The 22,680-nt window shown below is 45.2% G+C and overlaps 1 protein-coding gene across 1 annotated transcript in view; it reads right to left on the bottom strand.

The window, feature by feature from the left end:
* Positions 1-965: 965 nt before the first annotated feature.
* ERO1B (endoplasmic reticulum oxidoreductase 1 beta) overlaps positions 966-22,680 on the bottom strand; it is a 35,972-nt gene continuing 14,257 nt past the window's right edge. The window contains exons 6-16 of the mRNA XM_060243229.1: positions 22,494-22,567; positions 21,367-21,487; positions 21,229-21,275; positions 20,664-20,675; positions 18,405-18,431; positions 16,685-16,777; positions 16,297-16,543; positions 12,948-13,017; positions 11,868-11,954; positions 4,289-4,422; positions 966-2,253 (exon numbers count right to left, since the gene is read on the bottom strand). Of these exons, the coding sequence (XP_060099212.1) occupies positions 2,193-2,253; positions 4,289-4,422; positions 11,868-11,954; positions 12,948-13,017; positions 16,297-16,543; positions 16,685-16,777; positions 18,405-18,431; positions 20,664-20,675; positions 21,229-21,275; positions 21,367-21,487; positions 22,494-22,567 (973 nt within the window). The 3' untranslated portion in view covers positions 966-2,192. The remainder of the gene's footprint in view (positions 2,254-4,288; positions 4,423-11,867; positions 11,955-12,947; positions 13,018-16,296; positions 16,544-16,684; positions 16,778-18,404; positions 18,432-20,663; positions 20,676-21,228; positions 21,276-21,366; positions 21,488-22,493; positions 22,568-22,680) is intronic.

The following is a 22,680-nucleotide window of genomic DNA, read 5'->3' on the forward strand; positions in this document are numbered from 1 at the left end:
TAGAATGTTTTAAAGGAATAAAAATAAACAGAAAGGATTCACAGTAAGTTCAGCTTCCCTTTTTGATCATGTTCTATTATCTCCCTGCCATACAAACAAGCAAATATGAATACACAAGAGCAAGTGTTATCTCAAGCTTTTCTCCTTAGGTCCTGAATCCTATGAGTTTTGTTTGATGATGCATATTCTCCTGTTCAAGTCTGTAAGATACCTGCAGATACAAGGGTTATGGCAGGACAGTTCGTATTCCAAGGTAAAATAAATTTAGTATTCTAAGAATAAATACAATTTAAAAGAAAGCAAGTTCATAGCATGTACAGCAAAGGAACACAGGCTTCAGAATGTGTGGGCAAAGGACAATACTTATCTCTAACTGGTTGGAACAAACTTTCTTGTTGGCAGCAGCTATTTATTGGTCATCTGACCAACAACAGAAGTTTGTCAAATCTGGAGCTTACTGATTTGTCAAACTTAGTGCTTAGTGCATATTAACCATAATTTGTTGCATATTCAAAAGTCATGGCCATAAACAAATGAGACTAACTTCCTGTCTAAAAGGTTCAGATAAAACCTTTTTTAAAATCCCAAGCAAGTTTAAAAAAAAAAATCCCAGACAGCTAATGATGGCTAAGATTTACAAGAATCTAAAAGAAAAGTCTTAAATAGAATCATTTTGCAGAACCAAACTGACCCTGCAATGGCTTCAACAGCAGTTTTAAAGATCTTATTCATACTAGCCAAACTTATTCAGTTTTCACAGGAAATATTTAATTCATTATATGCAAAGAACTTTAAAGCACAGAAAAGGACAATCACTTGTGTTCCTCAAACAAAAAACAGAACAGTTATTAAATAACCTGACTTTGTAGTTTTAAACTGATAGGGGGGAAACTAAGGAATTGAGTGGGTTCAGAACAAGCAATACCAATGTATGGTGTCTTTACGCACAAGAACTGCAAGATTCCTTAGATTAGAAGGGTTTAAGAGCACTTTTAATTCATTTTGTAAAGAATGCTTTACTTTTATCAAAGCAAAAACATAGTATGTACAAACATTGACATTCATGCTGTACTCAAACACTCCTCACTAGATACAAATATTACACTACAAACAGCTTCTAAATAAGCTGCTCTGTAACAAATTTACAGAACTCCTCCTACTGCAGCTTTAACAAGTTTTTAGACTTATTTGTTGTTTTCTATTGTTCTGTGGTGACTAGAGTCCCCCTTTGCAGATAATGACGGAGGACTAAATTTCTGCAGAATATACCCGTATCATTGATATTGTCTATCTTTTTTCCAAAAAGTATGATCAGGGATTGCATAGATAGAATATGCAGTAATAAACGCCAAAAAATCAACATTATGTTTTAAAAGATGCCTTTTGCCTTTATTTTCTCCATGTACTATTTAAATACCACCATCAGAACAAGGAGAACCAGCACCATCCTTGAAAGATTTCAAGCAGGATATTTTATGTTTTATATAACTAGAGAGTGAAACTGACTACATGGTAAAGAACAAAGTATACATGCTTTGTTAGCAGCACTTAACTCTAAATACCTCTTCAACAGACACATGGTACAGAGTTGAGAGACTCTGGAATAAAGTTCCGCCAGTCCTGCCTCCTCATAGAAAAGGCAACTCTGAAGAGACAGAAAATTAAATGCAGGCAGGGAGAAGAACAGAAGAAATTATAAAGAAGGAAGGGGGTTAAGGTAAAAGGTGGACAGTTTGCATTAGGCGCCAATTGGCTTATTTTCCTAAAATCCTTACTGGCCACAGCATTTACTATTATAGGAGTCAAATATATATGGAAATTCATTGCTTAGCAATATCTGGTCCTTTAGATACATATGAAAGTCAGTTGTTTTTAAGCACACTGCAAGGTTTCTTCATATGGACAAAGCAGTCTGGATGAAGTTACTGCAGCTAGGTGTAAATCATGAAGAGAGAAACAGTATCTTCATATTAAATGTGGTATAATTGGTGTACTAAGAAAAACAGTGGCAGATGAGCATAATTTACATATTTAAAATTAGGTACTTCATTTATAAATATTTTGACCGATGACTAACATTTTCTATTTTAAATATTCAAGTTGGTATTATTTTTTTTTTTCATTTAAAACATTTTGTATCAAGTCTTCCAAAAATTGGTTGTCACTTCCACCAGCAGGTACACAAGCCTTCATTAACTTGTCTGCTGTAATAAGATTTTAAAATTCTGCAGTTCTCGTATACTTGTAGAGAGTCTGTAACACAAGGGAAGAGAAGAAGGAAGGCTTTGTTAAAGAGAAGTACAGAAACCTATCCTCAAGGAAGAAAAAGTTATGATATATAGAATACTCTTTTTTTTTAGTTCCAACCTTCTGCCTTTCTACAGTTCAAGATTTTTCCAGGACATGATTACTTGTAATGTTACCTCAAAGGTCACTTCAACAAGCCCACCTTGCAGCATCCTCCTCAAGGGGGGAAAAACAACAATGCTACTCTTCACCTCAAATGTTCTTATGGATCAATATTTTTATCTAAAATTGGGGAATGTCAATAATACTCCTGTAATAAACATCAGTATGTGACATATTTTCTTTAGTGCTATGGACAAGTCCCGTTTTTTTTATATAGGACAAAATGTATCTTGCACATGTTTACAGTATTTATAACCTTTGATTTAAAAATTCTCTCATTCTGGGTGTCAGACTCATTTATTACAAGGCTAGAGCTGACACAAGTGTTACTTGGTCAGCCTGGGCCATGTGTGTCATAAATGCAATGCTAGGTACCTGAGATATAAACTTTATAAAGGAAGGACATAGGCAAACACAATTAATATCAGTTTTTACTCAAAATACAAACAAAAGCAATTGATTCCTCGCAGTGAAAGCAACTGATTTACTGGGGACCCCCCCCCCCCAAATTAAATGGGAATGGGGATAAGAGCAAAATAAATTATAAAATATGATAAATATTATTCATATGTATCTGCACTTGTATTTAATCATATGCAAGATGAGATTTTCCCCAAGGGATACAAAAGTGTGTGTGTGTGGGGGGGGGGAATCCTTACACCTGTGCAAATTAGCTACTTTTTTATCTATAGCACTTTCAAAAGATGAGTCATCATCCTTGCAAGTAAATACGGTGGTTTTTCAGCGCACTCCGCACATGCCCAGCCTCAGCAGCCAAGCACAACTACAATCCATCTCTTGCTCTCTTTGTTTCTTCTCTTCCCCCATCCTGCCTCTGAGGATCTTGAGGAGGCACACTGGACTCCCTGCTTCAACAGACCACCCCCACCACTACCAACAACACCCCTAGGAGGTGGGCTAGGCTGAATGACTGGCCTCAGGTGACCCAGATGACAGGGTCCTGGCTCAGGAGGGGGGGGTCTGAACCAGCCTCTTCAAGATCTTCTCACCTCCAATTCTCATCCTTCCTGTTTTTCCCCACAGAAGTGGTGGGGCTGATAAAAGATCTGATGGAGTGGCTGTTTCCAAAACCTCCAGGGGATGCTTCTTGTTCTCCCATTATCGCTTTTCCTTCACAGGCTGAGAACAGGTCAGGAGGGGAAAGGAGGTCACCATCTTCCACCTACCCCAACACTCACTCTGCCTCCCAGCTCTGTGGCTGTTAAGATGTGTGTGGCAAATTCAGCGCCCCTTTCTCCCTTTGCTCCTTCACTCACTTCCAAGGCTGGAAGGTCTTTTCCCCTCAGAGAGGCATGCACTTACAACCCAGTTGCCTCCCAAACCACATGCTGGCCTTCCTCCTCCTATCTTCCCCACTGGCCCTGGCCCTATATCAGCTAACTGCTGCTCCATGCACCCACTCCTGCCAACCCCCCTCATAGTCTCCATCTGTAAAAACGTGAAGTCAGTTGGGGTAGCAGTGGCAGCTCCACCCTCCCCATGTAGTGGCTTCTCTAATCCTTGCTGAGCTGCAGTCAGAGGATGCGACAGAGAAAAAAATACCAATCTTCCACTTTCTCTGTCTTTGCTTCAATCCCCCCCCCCATTTTAACTTAGTCTCTTAGCTCCGTCCCCTAGCCATTTCCTATTTTTGACAGCTTCAACAACACACCTCTCACCATGTGTACCTGCTCACCTGCTTGCCCTCCCCCAGCAGCCACCTGCCTTCCCCCACACACACCAGTTGCTCACAGGCTGGGTAAGAGCCTTGGATGGGACATTCTCATTCCTCACGCCTTATGTTTGACAGCCCTGTTTTAAGGAGTCAGCCTAAAAACAGTCTATAACTAAGATATGACAACATAAAAATGCAACTTGCCTTCCAAATGCGTTTAGAAGAGCAACTATTTCTTGCCGCGTTAGCTGAAAGCCTTTTGATGGACTATTCTCAGGAAGATTCTTAATTTCTTTTTCTGAGAATAAGATTTTCAAAGCTGTTCCTAAACCTTGAGTCTAAAAAAAAGTCAGTTTATTTAATAAAGGCTAATAACCAACATCTAAATATCAACAGAGACAAATCATAGTTCTACATTACCAGAAACTTTACTTCCCAACTAGGTATATTAAAGACTTACAAGGAAAAAGATTTGTATTTTGTGGACCTCACATTTTCTTCAGAGTTTGAAGACTACAGATAATATAATAGTATAATAAACCATGTAATGCACTAGTGAGACTTTTGAAAAGTTTACTATAAATACATTCCTGTCATCCTGCAATTTTGGAGTGCAGTGTCACCTATATAGGGATGATACCCAGCTCTGTTTCTCCTGGACAGCTATGCCAAGTGAATCTATGAAAGTCCTGAATAGTTGCCTGGAGAATGGAATGGAATGGACTACAGTCAATAAACTGAAACTCAGCTGTCGGTAATGGAGAAGGTGCTCAGGCACAGCCAAGTTAGTCTGTCCTGGAGAAGGTGCACTCCCGTAAAGGAGCAGGTTCATAATTTGGGGATGGCTACTGGATCCTGGCCTACATCTGCAGGCTCAGCAATCTTCAGTGGAACATAGGTTTTGTCTAATCAGCTTTTTACAGCACAATCCAAAGGGGGGGTGGGGTTTGAAAGCGCTGTGGAAGCGGACTTACCGCTACGCCGGCAGTATGGAGACCTACGCCGGCGGAAATGGGGTGCGTTCCACTCTCCGGCTGCCACAGCATGCCGCCTGCACAGACTGATGGCAGCGCGCCCCTGCGTAGGAGGGGGTCGACCCAGGGGCGTGGCCGCTGCTGGTCGGCTCCCAGAGAACTTTCAGTGCGGGAACGCGCCCCCCCCCCGCCAGGCACAAACTTGCGCTACACAAAATGCTGGCATACCCCATAGGCACTAGTGGAAGCAGAAAGCACACGCCGACGGAGCTAACACGGGAGCACACAAACCCGTTTGGGAGCCGTGTTATCGCCCCACCAATCCCCTCCCGCTCCAGGCTGGGCACAGCCCCACTCCCGCACCTAATCAGTGCCCTCCCTCTCTACAAAGGTTTCGACTCCTGCCACACACAACTCCCCAGGGAGGGCAGGGCGCACGGCACGGCACTCTGCTCCGGAGGGCCATGCCGTGCAGACTTAGCGCAAGGAGGGGTGCACTTGGTGGAGGGAACAACACAGAGAAGGATGTTAGTGAAGTTAGAGCAGCTGGACTTGGGGGGAGGTGAGCTAAGTTTGGGCTGCCTGTTTAACCACTTGTGCTTTCCAGTCCTAACAGGTCTCGCTTCCAGAGCCCCCTGTATGGACAGGTAAGTCCAGCTAGGAGTCCCCACGGCCCCCAGCCCCCAAGACCGTCCAGCGTGGTTGCAGCTTCGGCCAGGGTGCCTGCCACCGCACATGTGCACGTGGGGGTGCGCTCTTGCCATCCATCCTGCTGGCGGCCCCCCCCCCACCCCGTGTCTCGAGCAACCCCGTGCCGGGGCGAAGGGGCTGCGACACGTGTCCCGGCTTTCCGCAGCCCAGCCAGCGATTTGCCATCTAGGACAGGTCCTGCCGCTTGCACTGGCCCCTGCTGCGGCTGCCGTGATTGTGGGCTCACATGCGATTCAGCTGGCCCGTTATGCAGGACAGCTGGAATTGTGTGGGATGGCTCCACCGGAGGCAGCTGGGATGTTCGCCCTGTTCCCCACAGACTCGCCCAGGGGTGGAGTCCTATGCCTGCAGCCGGCAAGGCTCCCCTCATCTTTCTGTCTTTCAGTTGTGTGCGCTGCACTCCAGCCTCTGCGGCTGCCGGAGCACAGTCAGCTGGTCCCATCAGCCCCGCAGTTGTTGGTGCATCCTCCGGCAATGATATTTTGGACTGCGGGAGCCCAGGAACCTCCACACGCGAGCTTCCTCTCCCTGCTTGCAGATCAATAAACTTAGCCCAGCATGTCCATCTCATCTTCTGTGTCTTTTACTTTTCTCGCCCCGGCCCTCTGTATCCCCCGCGCATTCTGCTCGTGGCCGTCCCAAGGGCATGGCTCTGTGGCTGGGGGGACTCTCGGGGCATCCACTTAGTGCAATTGTGCGGGAGATGCAGTGGGTGATAGCGGTGAAGGGCGGGGGCTGATAGGCAGCGAGGCAGACACTTGTCCACAGTGCACCATGTGTCCACGCCCGCCTGGGTCTGTGATGCAGCTGATAGGGGGGCTGAGATCGGGATGGGTGCCCACAGAAAAGGGGGGTACAGGGAGTTGACTTGGCCGACCAAAAATGGCAGCTGGATGGCAGACTCAATAAAGAGAGAAGCTGGGCATGCGAACAGTCCTGCCGCAGGGTGGCCTCGAATCCACAGGCCCAGCATAATGAGGTGGGGGAGTAGCTCGCTAAGCCAAGCTACCTCTGCTGTGTACTGAGGCGGCTTACAGCTGCTACATGCCAGGGGGCGGGGTTGGTCCTGGGTGAGAGTGTCGGCATGATCAGCTCCTCCAGGCCCCCATCGGAGCGGGCTCAGTGGGGTCATGCAGGGGCCACAAGCAGGGGGCAGCGAGGGCTGCCACAGGGATTTCAGGATATGCAAATGAGATAAACTGGTGGAATTGAAGGTGCGCCTGCTCAGCTCAGGGAGCACGTTGGGAGGTGTGAGTGGCGGCTATCATCCCTGTTGGCCACTGTTTGCCGAGGGACGGCTTTAGCTGGGAGTTGAGTCTGTGGCCACTCACACCCTCACAGAATGCCTGCCGTGGTGCCCTGCCTGACAGTCCCAAGGCCACCGCATGCGGGAACCCTGCCGAGGCGTGCCCGGTGTTGCACAGGGGATTCCCAGTCCCCTTCCTATGTTTTTCTAACTTGTCTTTCTTTTTTGTGTCTCCCCCAGGACTTCAGCTCTGCCTGCCATTTTGTCGTCTTCCCCATGCCTTTTCCAACAAGTGCATGAATTTTTGAAGGGATCATGAGAGTTGTCCTGACAATTCTGGTTTAATAATAGAATGAAGTGCCCAAGAGACATCAGCATACATGGGAGTGCACGGTGACCCCGCGGTGGCCCCGGGCATGTGAGCGGCCGCACTCACGGCATGCTCTCGTCCTTGGGTGCCCTGCCTGCATGCCGATTGGCCCATATGTGAGCTTGCACACGCTCCCGATGCAAGTGCCCCCCCAAATCCTGCTGGGTGGCGGCCCATGCCCCCGCCTCCTTATTCTCCCCCATCAGCTACCCGGGATCTGGGAGAGGAAGGTCCTGGGGGGCCGGCAGGCATTGATGGGTGGCAATGTTGTGTAGCATGATGCACACAGCGACCAGCTTGGCCACAGGCAGGAGCTGTATGCTGCGTCAGCCACTTGTGTGGTGCAGGCAGCGGAACCTCATCTTCAGCTGCCCGAAGGCACGCTCAATGACCATGCGAGTGGCCCTATGCGCCTGGTTGTATGCTGCCCAGTCCTCGGGCGAGTCCTCCTGGTACGGCATCAGCAGGTAGGGCAGCAACGGGTACCCTTGGTCAGGAAGGTGAGGACGGGGTGGGAGGGGCACCCCACGCTCCCACCTGCTGGCCTTACCTAGCAACCACCCCTGCCCATCCAGCCAGGCTGCCAGGAGGCGATTGAAGCCCAAGGATGCGAAGATCTGGGCGTCTTGTACACTCCCTGGGAACTTCGCCACCAGATTTGTGAAGAGTCCCTGGTAGTCTCAGGATACTTGCACGCTGAGGCTGTAGAAGTGGTGCCTGTTCCGGTACACCATGGGATCCTCCCATGGGGCCACCAGGGTGACATGTGTGCAGTCCACAGCCTCCACAACATTGGGAGCCCCGCGACTGCCGCGAAGCCAGCTCTGGCAGTCCGCAGCTCCTCGCCTGTTAGGAACCGCACATGCTGCTGGAGGCGCTGAAGCATGGAATCTAGGAAGGAGCGGAGGCAGCAGCTGGCTGACGACTGGGAGACCTCCAGGACCTCAGCCACCACACCCTGGAAGGAGCCAGTCACCAGGAAATGCAGGGAGATGAGGAACCACTGTAAAACGGGGATGGGGCGGGGGCCGGACACCTGGCTGCAGAGGCTCGCCCCAAGCTCCTAACACAGGTCCTGGATGGTGGTGTGGTCCAGGCAAAAGCAGTCCAGACAGGTGGCATCCTTGAGATGCAAATTGCTCAGGCGCTCCCAGTATCTGCGCGCCTGATGGCGTCTCCACCGCCACCGCACAACCCACACATAGAGAGTGGAGAGGATGGGCAACAGCCGCACCCAGGGGGGCTCTGGTGGTGGGATGAGGGGGCGCCACCCGCCCCATGGTTTGCGCGCTGTGGCACAGGCTGCGGTGGCCGTGCTGCCGCCCCAAGGCGCTCCACCACAGCTTCCAGACACCCCTGGAGCTGTGAGGGGCCCTGCATGAGTGGCGGTATGCGGCCATCGAGGCCAACAGATGCCCTGCTGGTGTCCCGTGGAAAAGCTGGGTGGGATGGCGTAAGAGCAATCACTATCAGCCAACTGTGGTCAGCAGCCCCTGCATTCCACTCCCCGTGGGAGGAATGGCGGCAGATAGATCGGTATCGACTGAGAGTCACCACCAACCGAACTGGACTGAGGCAGAGAAGGTGCTCCTCTTTAGCTTGGTGGCCGAGAATGCTGCGGTGGTGCTTGCTGCCATAAGAGCCGGTGGGGTGAACTCCCATCAGCGGCGTTTCTGGCGTATGGCGGCGGAGCAAGTGTCCGCTGTGAGCCAGGTCCCCTGCACAGAGCAGTCCACACTGAAGTGTTGGAATGACTCATTCAGCCCTGCCAAGAAGCGAGTCTGGCGTCTCATCGCTGAGGGCTCGATCTATGAGGAGGCGGTGGCCCAGGCCCTGACTGGCTCTGAGGCAATCATGGGACCCCTCATCCGCCCAGTGGCTGTAGCTGGCCACGGCATTGAGGTAATCCGCGCTAGGTTGGCACCTTCCCCCCTGTCCTTGCCACCATGGCACTGCCAGATTCTGATGGCAACACCTTTTGCCCCTCCCCAGGTGACTCCCAGGAATCGTCGTGGGCTGCCATGAGCTCCACTGTGGTCTCGGAGGCAGGAGGCTGCTCTAGCGAGACAGCCGAGGACTGGAGATGTCTGCCCAGCACCTGTGCAATGGGAGGTCAGCAGGTCCAGCGCCCCCGCCACCCCTAGGACGTCCGGACAGCCATCAGGAGGCACTGAATCAGGGGGAGGACATGTCGAGTGAGGAGGTCATGGATGCCATGGTGGGTGACCTCCGTCTGTCCACAGATGATGAGCGGCCTGAGTCCCCTCAAGATGCAACACTGAGTGCGGGGCGTGGGGCATCCGCAACTGGCCACTTGTGCCAGCACCTGACCCCTGTCCCGTTCCACAGGTAGCCACACTGCAACACTGACGGCCAATGTGGCAGAAAACCTACGGAGGGCGTCCCCACGCAGATGGTCGACCCTAGTTGCCTCCTTCATGCTGCGGACCCTGGATCTGCCCACATCCCCTCCCTGTGCCCCGGGAGCTGGGAATGGGAGACTTGTGTACTGGGCAGCCCTTGTCCCCCCCCTGCCCCTAACCAGGTGGAGCCGCTGGGGGATCCGGAAGGTGGCAGCGATGCAGAAGGCTGTGCAGGTGGTGGGGAACTGGGACCCAGGGCTCGAGGACCACGGCCAGCTCAAAGAATCCCCGCCACCCTGTCCTCCATGTGGGCAGCCACAGAGTGGGACTGGCTGGAGGGGCACCGGGAATGGCGGGAGGCCATGGCTGCGGGCCAACGCTGGATGGCGGGGATGGAGGGGACCATGTCCATGGCCACTGATGATGATGATATTGGATTTATATTCCGCCCTCCACTCTGAAGAGTCTCAGAGTGGCTCACAATCTCCTTTACCTTCCTCCCCCACAACAGACACCCTGTGAGGTGGGTGGGGCTGGAGAGAGCTCTCACACAGCAGCTGCCCTTTCAAGGACAACCTCTGCCAGAGCTATGGCTGACCCAAGGCCATGCTAGCAGGTGCAAGTGGAAGAGTGGGGAATCAAACCCAGTTCTCCCAGATAAGAGTCCGCACACTTAACCACTACACCAAACTGGCCACCTGTACAGTCTCCTGGCCATGGCGAGGCAGTCGCAGGAGTGGGCCGTGAAGGTGGAGCAGCTGCTCGCCAATATCACCCAGTTCCTGGTGGTCAGCCGAGGGGCTGCTCCTGCCGCTCCCGAGGCAGCCCCCCCAGCGAGGCGAGGAGACGCTGCACGTGGGCGCCGTCTGGGACACCACGCCCACTGACGGGACTGGCCGCCCCTTGGGCGGCCGCCTCTGCCCACCACGGCTCGAGATGGCTTCCTGTGAGGGAGCCAGGCAGCAGCCCCTCTGCAGTCCGGCACTTTAATAAATCATATCCCTGCACATTGTGTTCTTATCCAAGGGAGATCTGCAGGTGGGGGAGGTGAGTCCTGTGCACAGCCACTTCGAAACCGCCTCGCACCCCTCATGGGTGTCCGATTCTCTGCGGGCAGGCACGAGCACAAGTCACCATGGTGATTGTCGTCAGCACCTTTGGTACATGGGTGCCTGTAGCGAGTGGCCTACTGTGTCCTGGCAGGGGGCCCCCCGCAGCATCTGGGACGCCATCCAGCCATGCAGCCCACGAGAAGGACACTGATGGGCTCGGCTTCGCCTCTTCGGCAGGTATGCTGCTCCATGGAGCTAGCGGAACGTGCTGACCAGATGCTTCCCCAATGATTACACAGCCACACCGTGGGGCTGGGTGTGTGCGTGAGGGGGGGTAGGGCATGCGAGCAACCTATCGCCAGGGAGCGCTCTCTCTGCCGCCAAGTGTCACGTGGGCTGGTTTCCCAGCCACTGCCAGCCAATCCCTGGCGTCCCTGTGGAAGTGCCCTCTCCTGTCCCCCGCCCTCGTGCTGCTCTGGGAACCCACGCTCCAGCGTATTTTACACATCTACAGGTGGCTGCCTCGGCTTGGGCACGCTGCGCCCCGGTGCCCCAAACTCCTTTGGAAGCCAACAAGCAGTGCTGTAGATCCTCCCACGCCCGAGCAGCCGGCCGCCACATGTCTGGATTGGGCTGCACGTGGTCTACTTCTGTTTTATGGATAGTTTTTTATGTCCAATTGCTTGTTTTTAATTGTAAACCTCTGTCAAACAGGACTCAGAGGAGCCATAAAACATCCTTAATAAAATAATAAATGATAGATGGTTCTTACAACTGCTGCCCCTAGAAACTATCAAATGGAAAGATTTTAGAGAAGCAGAATGAACATATGGCAGATGTACAATGAGCCTGGGAAGCTGTGAGCTTTGCTACGGCAAATGTGGATACAAACCAATCACAAAAGGCAAAGGCTATTTCCAATGTGTATGAGGTCTGAGCTGGTTTTGATTAAAAAAATTAGTTCCACAACTCCTAGCTACAATATCGTGTACTTAGCTGACTTAGAGCAAGAAACAGTATTTGAAGCCCAAGAGATCATAACAGAAAAAAATAACACTATTGCATACCTGCAGTTTCCCCCATAATCTGCATTTATCACATCCAACACAATCCATTATACGGGATATGTTCTTGAAGTGTAACCTGAATTCTTCCTACCAATAAAGAAGAGAGGCTTATTTAAAAGAGCTAGAAACTTCTTTGCTGGTGTTATATTCTCAAGCATGCTGTGGGTACAGCGCAAAAACTTCTTTTGTTCTCCACCCCTGCACATTAATTTCTCATTTTTCAGAGTTCACCATAGGCAGCAGCACCATGGAGGTCATGAAATGAGAGGGAGGAAGAAGTGTCCAGAAGGAAGATAAAGGGCTCCCAATATTTAATCATGGTTCATATTGGGCAAACAAATTCTGCTTTGCTTGACACTACAAGTAACAATACTATTTACAAAGGGAAGTAGAAGTTGTCATTAAGTACAGAGGTAAAAGATTAAAATGCTGTGTAACAAAACTGTATTAATGTCCAGAAAATTCAGTCAATTGCACCTGGGTTACAAAACTGGCTTGCAGATTGTTGGAGAGAAGAGACAGCAAGCCACAGCAGCAAAGGGAAGGCATAGCATGTGGAAAAGGAACCTGATTATCAGCAAAGGAAAGGCACTGAGGATACAAGTGGGAGATGGCCAGGAGCGCCTGCCTCAAAACAAATGTGTATGGTCTAAACTTGGAATAACCAGCACATTGGATTAATCAGCACCCCCATCCCTCAAGAATGCTGGATAACAAAGCTTCTACTGTAGTTGGCATTTAATACAAATACATCTAGTAGTCAATACCATAAGTTTGATGTTAAAAAATCATAATCCCTATTCCTCCTCTTGTAGAGGTAAAAGATCACTTTTTGAATGAGAGCGTAGTTTACTAGCAGAAAAATGGTATGAGTGGAAAGGGTTCGGCATCTTCCGTCCCACCTTGCACCAGATATCTGATTCATTTTTGCGGTTTCAGTGCAGTTCAGTTTCAGGAGGATGTACTACATGGGATAGAACTGGCATTCAAAATACACACATGCCTCATTTATAACGATTGCCCCACTCCACTTTGCTTCCACTGATTATATATGAGTATCAATGAAATAACAGCATTTACCTTTAAAGACGAAGCTCCTTTTTTGTCTCCAGCAAACATGGATTTTTCATCAAAATGCATCGGGAATGACCTAATTGAATACATAAATTGTCAAGTAATCTAGAGGTATCACCTGGATTTAAAATCTGGTTACTTTAGTGTATCTGCTGTGGTAGCATTTTACAGAGGAAATCAGGATCATCATCAAGTATGATGATGATCATCATCAAGTATGTGGATCAAAAACTGGCTGAGTAATAGGAAGCAGAGAGTGAGTATAAATGGACAGTCCTCGCAATGGATGACGGTAAGCAGAGGGGTGCCGCAGGGCTCGGTACTGGGTCCCATGCTCTTTAACTTGTTCATAAATGATTTAGAGTTGGGAGTGAGCAGTGAAGTGGCCAAGTTTGCGGATGACACTAAATTGTTCAGGGTGGTGAGAACCAGAGAGGATTGTGAGGCCCTCCAAAGGGATCTGTTGAGACTGGGTGAGTGGGCGTCGACATGGCAGATGAGGTTCAATGTGGCCAAGTGCAAAGTAATGCACATTGGGGCCAAGAATCCCAGCTACAAATACAAGTTGATGGGGTGTGAACTGGCAGAGACTGACCAAGAGAGAGATCTTGGGGTCGTGGTAGATAACTCACTGAAAATGTCAAGACAGTGTGCGTTTGCAATAAAAAAGGCCAACGCCATGCTGGGAATTATTAGGAAGGGAATTGAAAACAAATCAGCCAGTATCATAATGCCCCTGTATAAATCGATGGTGCGGTCTCATTTGGAGTACTGTGTGCAGTTCTGGTCGCCGCACCTCAAAAAGGATATTATAGCATTGGAGAAAGTCCAGAGAAGGGCAACTAGAATGATTAAAGGGTTGGAGCACTTTCCCTATGAAGAAAGGTTGAAACGCTTGGGTCTCTTTAGCTTGGAGAAACGTCGACTGCGGGGTGACATGATAGAGGTTTACAAGATAATGCATGGGATGGAGAAAGTAGAGAAAGAAGTACTTTTCTCCCTTTCTCACAATACAAGAACTTGTGGGCATTCGATGAAATTGCTGAGCAGGCAGGTTAAAACGGATAAAAGGAAGTACTTCTTCACCCAAAGGGTGATTAACATGTGGAATTCACTGCCACAGGAGGTGGTGACGGCCACAAGTATAGCCACCTTCAAGAGGGGTTTAGATAAAAATATGGAGCACAGGTCCATCAGTGGCTATTAGCCACAGTGTGTGTGTATATATAAATTTTTTTGCCACTGTGTGACACAGAGTGTTGGACTGGATGGGCCGTTGGCCTGATCCAACATGGCTTCTCTTATGTTCTTAAGTATAATTTCTCAAGTCACAGGTATGCTCGAGTTTTCAATAGGGTACACTTCCACACAGAGATTTTTCCCTACATGGAAGGCAGGAAGTCCCCCAAATTAATGTCCACAAAACACTGTCCTCATAAAGAGCATGACTCTTGGCATTCTTACGGCTTGATCACTTAATCCACACCTAGTATTCTCTGAATAAAGTGGGAATAACCAGGTAGTGAAAACTCAGGGAACCCCGCCCCCAAGGCTCTTCTCCGGTGGAAAGAATGGAAATTTTTGCAAGTACTAAAAAAATTCCTCTGAATTTTTTTGTCTTTAGGAATGAGTAAAATTCTTTTAAAGACAAGGTGGGCATGTGTGAAGCAAAGCACCCAAATTTCCCTCAAGATTAATAGAGGACCTAGTCTAGCTTGCAGGTGTTCAAGATTTGGGCTTTCCTGCAGATACCATCCTTATCTCTTTCAAGGCTAGATTTTAAAATGTGGTAATTGGTTAACTGTGAAAACCTTTGCTCAGTTGTATGACCAGGCAGGAAAGGGGAATTAGGAGCAGATGTTAACATCTTCTAGAAAGTTTAATCAAGAGAAATTCCTGATTGGATTCAAGAGACCGCCTGGTGTCTGAGGGAAAAAATCTATAATAAGGGTATAGGCCAAAGGGCAACTATGCTAATTTTAATACTTATGTCATGGTAGTGTGTGCTGATATGTTATACTTCATAATGATGGACTGTGACATACAGAATACTATTATGCTACTGCTTGGATTTTATGCTGCAAGAAGACTGAATACCTGGTATTAGATGACAATGTATTAGACAGAACAGTTAGGGGTTTTTATTTATTTTATTTATTGCACTGCATAGTGAAACTTTTAAAACCCTTTTAATAAACCTTTGTGTGCATTGAAGCTTGAAGACCTTCAGGGCTCAATATTGCTCAAGGGGTGAGGAGTGATAACTGAGGGGGGACCAGGTTCAGATTCCTGACAGCATGGTATACATGTATAGAGCTTTAAATACAAGATGCATTTATGTACCTAGAAGGATACCTGATTCATGAGGGCAGCATGCAGGTCTTTCATTGCTCCTGTGGTCCTTTTGACTGGTTTCTTCTCTTCTGGTTGATCTTTTCACCTTTCCTTCAATCCACTATGACATATGCCCACTAAGACTGTGTATGACATATGCCCACTAAGACCCTACCTTGCTTATTGTCCTACCTTGCTGAAGGGGAAAAAAGATCTGAAGGATGTGGGACAGAAACTGCACCAAAGCTGAAAGGGAAAACTCTAAAAGGTTCATTGAGAACTCAGCTCTCTTTAACCAGTAGCTACAGAAGACAGCATCTAGTTGGAACTCCATCTAGGTGTGCATATATTATTACTGATGCTTAGTAGAACCCTTTTTTCTGACCAATATATTTTATGTTATTTAACACAAAGCTTATGTTTTATGTTTAACTCCTTTTTTTCTACATTTCAGACAGCAAAAATTAAGGTATATGGGCTAAGGCAGCATAGAGTAAGCATGCATTTTTCTCTTAAACAATGGGTATATTTGCAATTTTGCTTAGAAACTTAACCATTTATAACTTTTAAATTCCATAAATATTTCAAATATTGCAATTTTATATGCTAAAAAACAGGAGGGAAACCAGAAAAAAAAATGTGGCTTAAACATTTCCAGAAATTTTTTCTCTCTACATCCAACAATGGTGAGTAAGGAGATGCGAACCAACCACACAATAAATAGCCGAAGCACAGAGCAAAGAAGCCTGAACAGTAAAGTAGTAGTAGGGCACTGGAATTACCCAAGGGTATATGCTGCCTTTTCTCACTGGGCTAGGAAAACCAGGGGAAAAAAACTGGATTTGCACAACTGTAAACCACAACAAGATGGGAATTTTTTCTTTGTAAAAGAATAGCTGTCTTTCTAGTAGGAAAAACTAAGGAAGATTTCCATAACAATCTTTTAACTGTTCTTGCTCTGGTATTACTAATCTTATTAAGCATAGCTACACATTAAACTATGGAGTGAGAAAGCACTTACTTTGTGTGTGTGAAGATTTCTAGCAAGAGAGACTTTGTTTCTGCATCCTCTTGGGCATTTCCAGTGTAAAGATCAACAATTGAACGTTCAAAGTATGAAGCAACCTTTGATAACGCACGCAGTTCAATCAAATATAAGAAATATAAATTTTTCAGCCGCCTTGGACCTTCTCCTTTGGTTTCAGTGGTGTCAAAACGACTAGTGAATTCCTTCACATTGGCTCCCCAACGAGGCTTCCCCCACATTTCTGAACAAAGAAACAAAGACAGAAATTTTTTTCCAGGCACAGCATTCAATGTTCAACTTACATTTGCAGGTAAATCTTAAAAACAATTAACTGCTCCTAGTGATGAACAGAGGTAAACAATTTTTTAATAAAATCAAATACCTTCAAGTAGATAATTTGCACAAAGATGAACATTGATGCTAGCATGAAGTCCAGAAATGAGCTTATAGAACACACGTTTCTCAAGACAAAGACCTGAATTAAAAAAAAAAGTCAAAGCTGAACTGACAAAAATGTAACTTGCCATTCCTTAATATTGGGAATTTACATATAGCACTTAGAGTGAAAAACATTATGGAAGTGTCACAATACAATTCTCATGATTAAATTAGTCTCAATTTAATGCTTTTGATGCAACTTTAAACTATAGTTGCCTGCAGAAAAGGAGGGGAAGGAATGGTAGAGTATTTGCAGAGAAGGAACACATAAGACCAGTTTGGCCTTACATGGAACTGATTCCAATGCCACTAGACTGCTGAAGTATACTATACACTGGACTGCTCCTAATGATTCTTTGGAAGCTTCTGCTGATACAGAATGTGATCCACCTGGTGACCAAATCACAAGGATTGCAATTCACCAGAACTCCAGCTATCCACATTACCTTCTTTTAGTTTTCTGGTCATTCAAGGTGCTACAGAATCGAAACTGCTATGTACTTTAGTTTCAGAGACTAGTCATGTTAGTCTGCAGTAGAAGAACTAAACTGAATCCGGTAGCACCTTAGAGACCAAAAAGAAATGCTTAAGGGCAGAAAAATAGCTTCAATAGTGAGATAAGAATCCCCCAGGGTGAACCAGGATATAGGATCCTTATCTCACTACAGGTGCTAATTTGTTCTTAAGCATTTCTACCCTGCTCTAATCAAGCTGATTATATTTTGTACTGTATCCTGACTCCATTCTTTGCAACATCCCTCCCACCTTCTGACTAGGGCTCAGGGATCCTCTATTCCCACTTTTGTCTGATGAAGGGAGTTTTGGTTCTGAATCTCAGAATCTTATTGGATTCTAAGGTGCTACTGGGGTCTAATCCGGCTCACCTACATAGAGCAGCTATGTTTCTGCACCCCACATACTCTTAGATGACTCTACCATCCATATGATGTTAGGAATAGGCAGTCACATTCCTGGTTGATCCTCAATTCTGGGATCTCTTCCTTTCAAAATTCGAAGACAAAGTCTCAATAAATTCTAAGACCCAGTTAAATACTTTCTTCTATTAGCGGTAAGCAGTGAAGTTTTATTTTAGAATTACCTTTTAAAATCTACAATTTTATGAAGTCATTATCAGTATTAAACCTCATTAGATTATTAGTCTAAAATACAGAACTGAACAGTTTTATAATCAAAACCCATGCCTGGAACAGTTAATTTACATTGTAACAGGTAAACTTGAAAGGTAATTTATGATTGGAACATGGTGGAAGACTTGGATTACTGCATGACTTGAAAAAGAAATATTGAAAAAAAGGGCAACAACACAGCTTCTAGCACCCAGTTAAAAAGACCAAGAGCAATATAATGCCAATTTCCAAAATACAATCTAATGACACCAAAGCATTTGACACACAGCCTCCAATCTGAAGACTGTACAGGAGCAAAGACTGGCAAGGACATGGGGAGGGAGAGAGTGAAGAGAAGAGGGAGCAGAGCTTGTTACACTTCAAAACACCATCTCCTTTATCCAGCCCAACATATTTAGTCAGTCAGTTTATTATTACGGCCCATGGCCAGCAAAGATCAAAATAAACTAATTTCCCAACATAGCTCTTTTCCATACTGGATGTGTCTAATAAGGAGTTTTACAATATATTATTTACCTTCTAGCCACGTATAGAAAGATTCTCCTATAAATAGAAAAATATAGAATAGTAAATTCCACACAACCATACATCATGAATTTCTAGGATTATACATTATCCAAGAGAAGTCATCAGGGCATTCAACTCAAGAAAGACCTAAGAGACTATTAGGCTTGATTATACATGTTATTGTCACTGATACATGAACCTTTTTCATAAGTTAGTTGCATGACAACCTCTTGGATTCTGGACAGTTCATTTAAGTTGCCAAACATTTACCTTTCAACTTGAGTGTAATGCTAGAGGTCTGATGAATATCCCACTGTAAACAACTGTAATTACCTCCGTATACAAATGCATGAAATCTGCCTGCCAAGTAACACCAAAAGCTACTACCCACTGTACAAGCCTTCACTGCCTAAATAAAGACCCCTGACAAGGATTCAGTAGGGATGTGTGCGTTCGTGTGTATCAGAGCCTTAAAAATGCTTCAAAATACTTGGAAGGTATTTTTTGTGTACTTTTTCAGAATTTGATAGAGTATTCTGCTTGGGTTTTTAAAAGCTATTTTTCTTGAATTTTCTTTTCTCTCTCTCTTTTCCCTTCGACACCTTTGCTGTTTTTTTCCCTTCCTTTTTGGGAGTCTGGTGGGGTAGTGGTTGTAACTTTGTTGCTTGCTTTCTCTGCTTTCCCCACCCTTCCTTTGTGGTCTGGTGTGTATGTATGGAGGGGCTTCATTTAAAGATCTGGTTTTGTGTACTGTGTATGCTTCTAGTTCAAGGGACCTAAATACTTGTTCATAGGTGTTAGAGGCTTCTAGTAATAAGGGTCTGTTAGGAATTGTTCAAAAAAGTTCTAATTAAATTTCAGCACAGGGATTTCGCTCCTCCTTAATTAGGCCAGCACCAGGCTACTAAAAGAGGCAAGGTTGTGTCTGCAAAATAGCTGTATTTTTCTTATTAACTTAAAAAAAATTTAAAGATTAACTTTTTAAAAAAATTTCTAGTATGCACTCTAAGCTTCAAGCAGATGCTTGTATTTATAGAGAAATTTTACTTTAGGTTTTCCTGTAGTTTCAGTTTTCAGGAGGAAGATCCTAAGTTCATGGTAAGGAAAGGTTTGCTCCAATAGAATAGTCAGAAGTTTAATAAAGAACCTTAAACCTTTACAAAAGTTTGCAAATTCCATTTCAAGGATAGTTTATATTAAACTTTAATCAGGTTTTGGTATAAGAAGTCACTAGTTCTAACAAAAAAAACCCCTGAAGCAGGTTAGGTTGAGTGCATTTTAAAAACAAAAACTTAAGTTTTTTAGAGGGAGGGTTGACAAAAAGGTTTCACAGTCTGTATGGTTGTAGTGCAGGTAGCTAGGTACCTAACTTCCCTCTAAGGAGTTGGCCCAGGGGAACAAAGAACAGCATGGCAGGCATTGACCAGTGGCTGCTTTTTTGTCTTTGCCCTGGAGGGAGGGGGCAGAGCTGTTTTCCCCCACATTGGAAACAATGAAGGATGAATTGGAGCACCCTCTCTGATAAAACTGGACCCTCAATCCAATCTTTTTGAAAACTGGGGATTTTTGGAAGGACAGGCACCAGCAACTCTGTTGAAAATTTGGTGTTTGTATTTTGGAAAAACAGTCCCCCCAGACACCAAGATAACTCCCCTATAGGTTATAATGAACAAAAAAAAAATTAGATTCTGGGGAGGAGACCTGAATTAAAATACCATACCAGTAATTTCGTTATACCTGAGTTTTGACCATTATAATAAACTACTACTACTACCATACCAGTATTGGAATTCAGGCACATTGGGAATAGCAATTTTTTTTAGCCCAATATAACCAAATCCAGAAAATACAATTGTTTTTGCACACCCCCTAGGACTTATTGTCCTGATAGTGCACTAAATATGGCAAATATTCCAAAAATCCTGAGCTGTTCAGTCACATACAACACAGTCTGGTTTCTACGATTTCAGACACTGCCCACAAGTTCTCAATTTTAACTCTACAGCCTTATTTTCTAGACCCAACCCCAACACTCCAGTATTGGTATCAGATTCCATTTAACCCCATTAAGGAGTACAGTGCCCACAAGTACACAGACCTCTGTGGAAACCTGTGGAAGGGTCACCATCAAGTATTCTTTTGTTTTCATTTTGGATTAACATTCAACGGTAACATCAAATATCTATATGGTTATTTTAAAGTATTTATACATTATTGCTGGCCCTGAAAGGTATAGTGATGAATAATGGAGTTATTATGAAGACTTACCATCATCTTCTCCTGAAAAAATGAAAGTTGCAGAAGGTCAGAAAGTTTGTTCCACTTGTATGCATATGTTGAAAAATCAAACATGTATTCAAGTGTTAAAAGTAGCATAAGCTTTTTGATTTGCAGTTTGCTCCAGCCATTCTTTTATTTGAGTCACAAAGAGCCAAGGGGATAAAAAATATTAGCACTTATATACAGAATGAAATGTGGATGTTGTAAACATCCGTACAGACCTACAGGAGCACTACACACATGTCTATGTTCCAACTTGTACTCTGAATTATTACTACTGCTGTATCATTGATGGAGGGTTTTAATTACTGATGGAGGGTTTAATTATTATAAATGTTAATTATTGTGTGAGCCACCCTGAAACCTGCATGCAGGGAAAGGCAGGATAAAAATCTAACAAAATAAGTAAATAAACTATATAGCATGAGATTCAAGCTGATACATTATGTTTATGGCTACTCTGAAAAGGCTATGGTGCTGTGGTGAAGAACTTTCAAAATAATGTATGGAATTACAAAGTATGCTGAATATTATGAAATATTTAGTAACCTACCCCAGCTGGGTGCCAGTGGATTTAGTGGACGATAAACTGACCGAGGCCTAAAAGTGAAGGGTAAAAATAGAGATTTTACAATTCAGAGAGCTTTAATGCCTCAGTATCAATTAACTTCACTCTCCCACTCCAAATTACTTGAAGCAATTTTCTTCATAGATACTATTCCATAATCTCCATGCAGAGGGCCCTTTGTATCCAGTGTAGCGCTCTGGATTCAGCAGCAAATCCACATACTGTGCATCAGGAGATCTCTCATCTAAACCAAAAACAATCACTTTGGTTATATACTTGGACATGCCACTTCTGCACAAAAAAGTGAGACTCAGAAGTATGTTGGCTGGCTGATAAAATATTTGACATTTTTATATAGATATATATACACAGTAACATGTATTATATAGACATTTATTCAAACACTGTATTAACAGCAGTCCAACAGGTACTTAGAAACACAAAATAAAATGCTACAGCAGATGGCAAAAAAAAGTGGACATTACTACAAACCTGGTTAACATGAAAGAGTAAACAAAAGTGACATGGAAAAAGAGGTAAGAGGGAGCCCACAGTCTGTTTCTGTTTGAAGAATCATCTGAACTGAGATAAAAGACTGGACTGAATGGAGTCCAGAAGAAAAAACAGTTCTTTTCATCTAGAAACACAAGCTCTGTCATAACCCCCTTTCTCTCTCTTCAGTGCAACTCCAACCCTGCAAGACCACAAATCAGCTGCCAAAGATTGGAAAGGAAAAGGGTAGAGAAAAGCAGCAAAAATCCACATACATTAGAACTTCCCCCTAATGGACTGTGCACTACATAGTTTGTTTTTCCAAGCTTTTAAAAAAGAAAAGATTGGATTTATACTCCACCCTTCACTTGGAAGTCTCAGAGCGACTTACAATCTCCTTTCTCTTCCCCTCCCCACAACTGAGGAAGGTGGGGATAAGAGAACTCTCCAAGAACTGTTCTTGAGCAGAACAGCTGTGAGAGAGAGTCATAACAGAGTTATGATTGACCAAAGGTCACTCCAGCAGTTGCATGTGGAGGAGTGGGGAATCAAACCCTGTTCTTCCAAATAAGAGTCTGCGCACTTAACCACTACCCCAAACTGGGTCTCCAGTTTCATATTTCTAAGTACAAACTATACAAGGATATCATTTGGCACATTCTCTTTGCAAATTGCATGGACATAATTTCTAAGTTTCTTTACTTGACTGCACATTGCCTTTGAAAACCTGTTTGAATCAAAATAACTAACAATATTACCATCCAGGTCACAAAAATGATCTTGTGAATCATCATATCTGGCCCAGTCAATGAAAGCTTCTTTACTTTGGTTGCTGTAGAAAAGGTGGGAAAAAGAACATTAGACAATGTATTTGTTTTCATTCTATATACATTGTCCTATTTTAAAAGTAAGACTTCACAGTCCAACCAAGTCTTCAAAGCAGCT

Source organism: Heteronotia binoei, chromosome 1 (assembly GCF_032191835.1).
Source record: "Heteronotia binoei isolate CCM8104 ecotype False Entrance Well chromosome 1, APGP_CSIRO_Hbin_v1, whole genome shotgun sequence".
In the NCBI taxonomy this organism is placed as follows: Eukaryota; Metazoa; Chordata; class Lepidosauria; order Squamata; family Gekkonidae; genus Heteronotia; species Heteronotia binoei.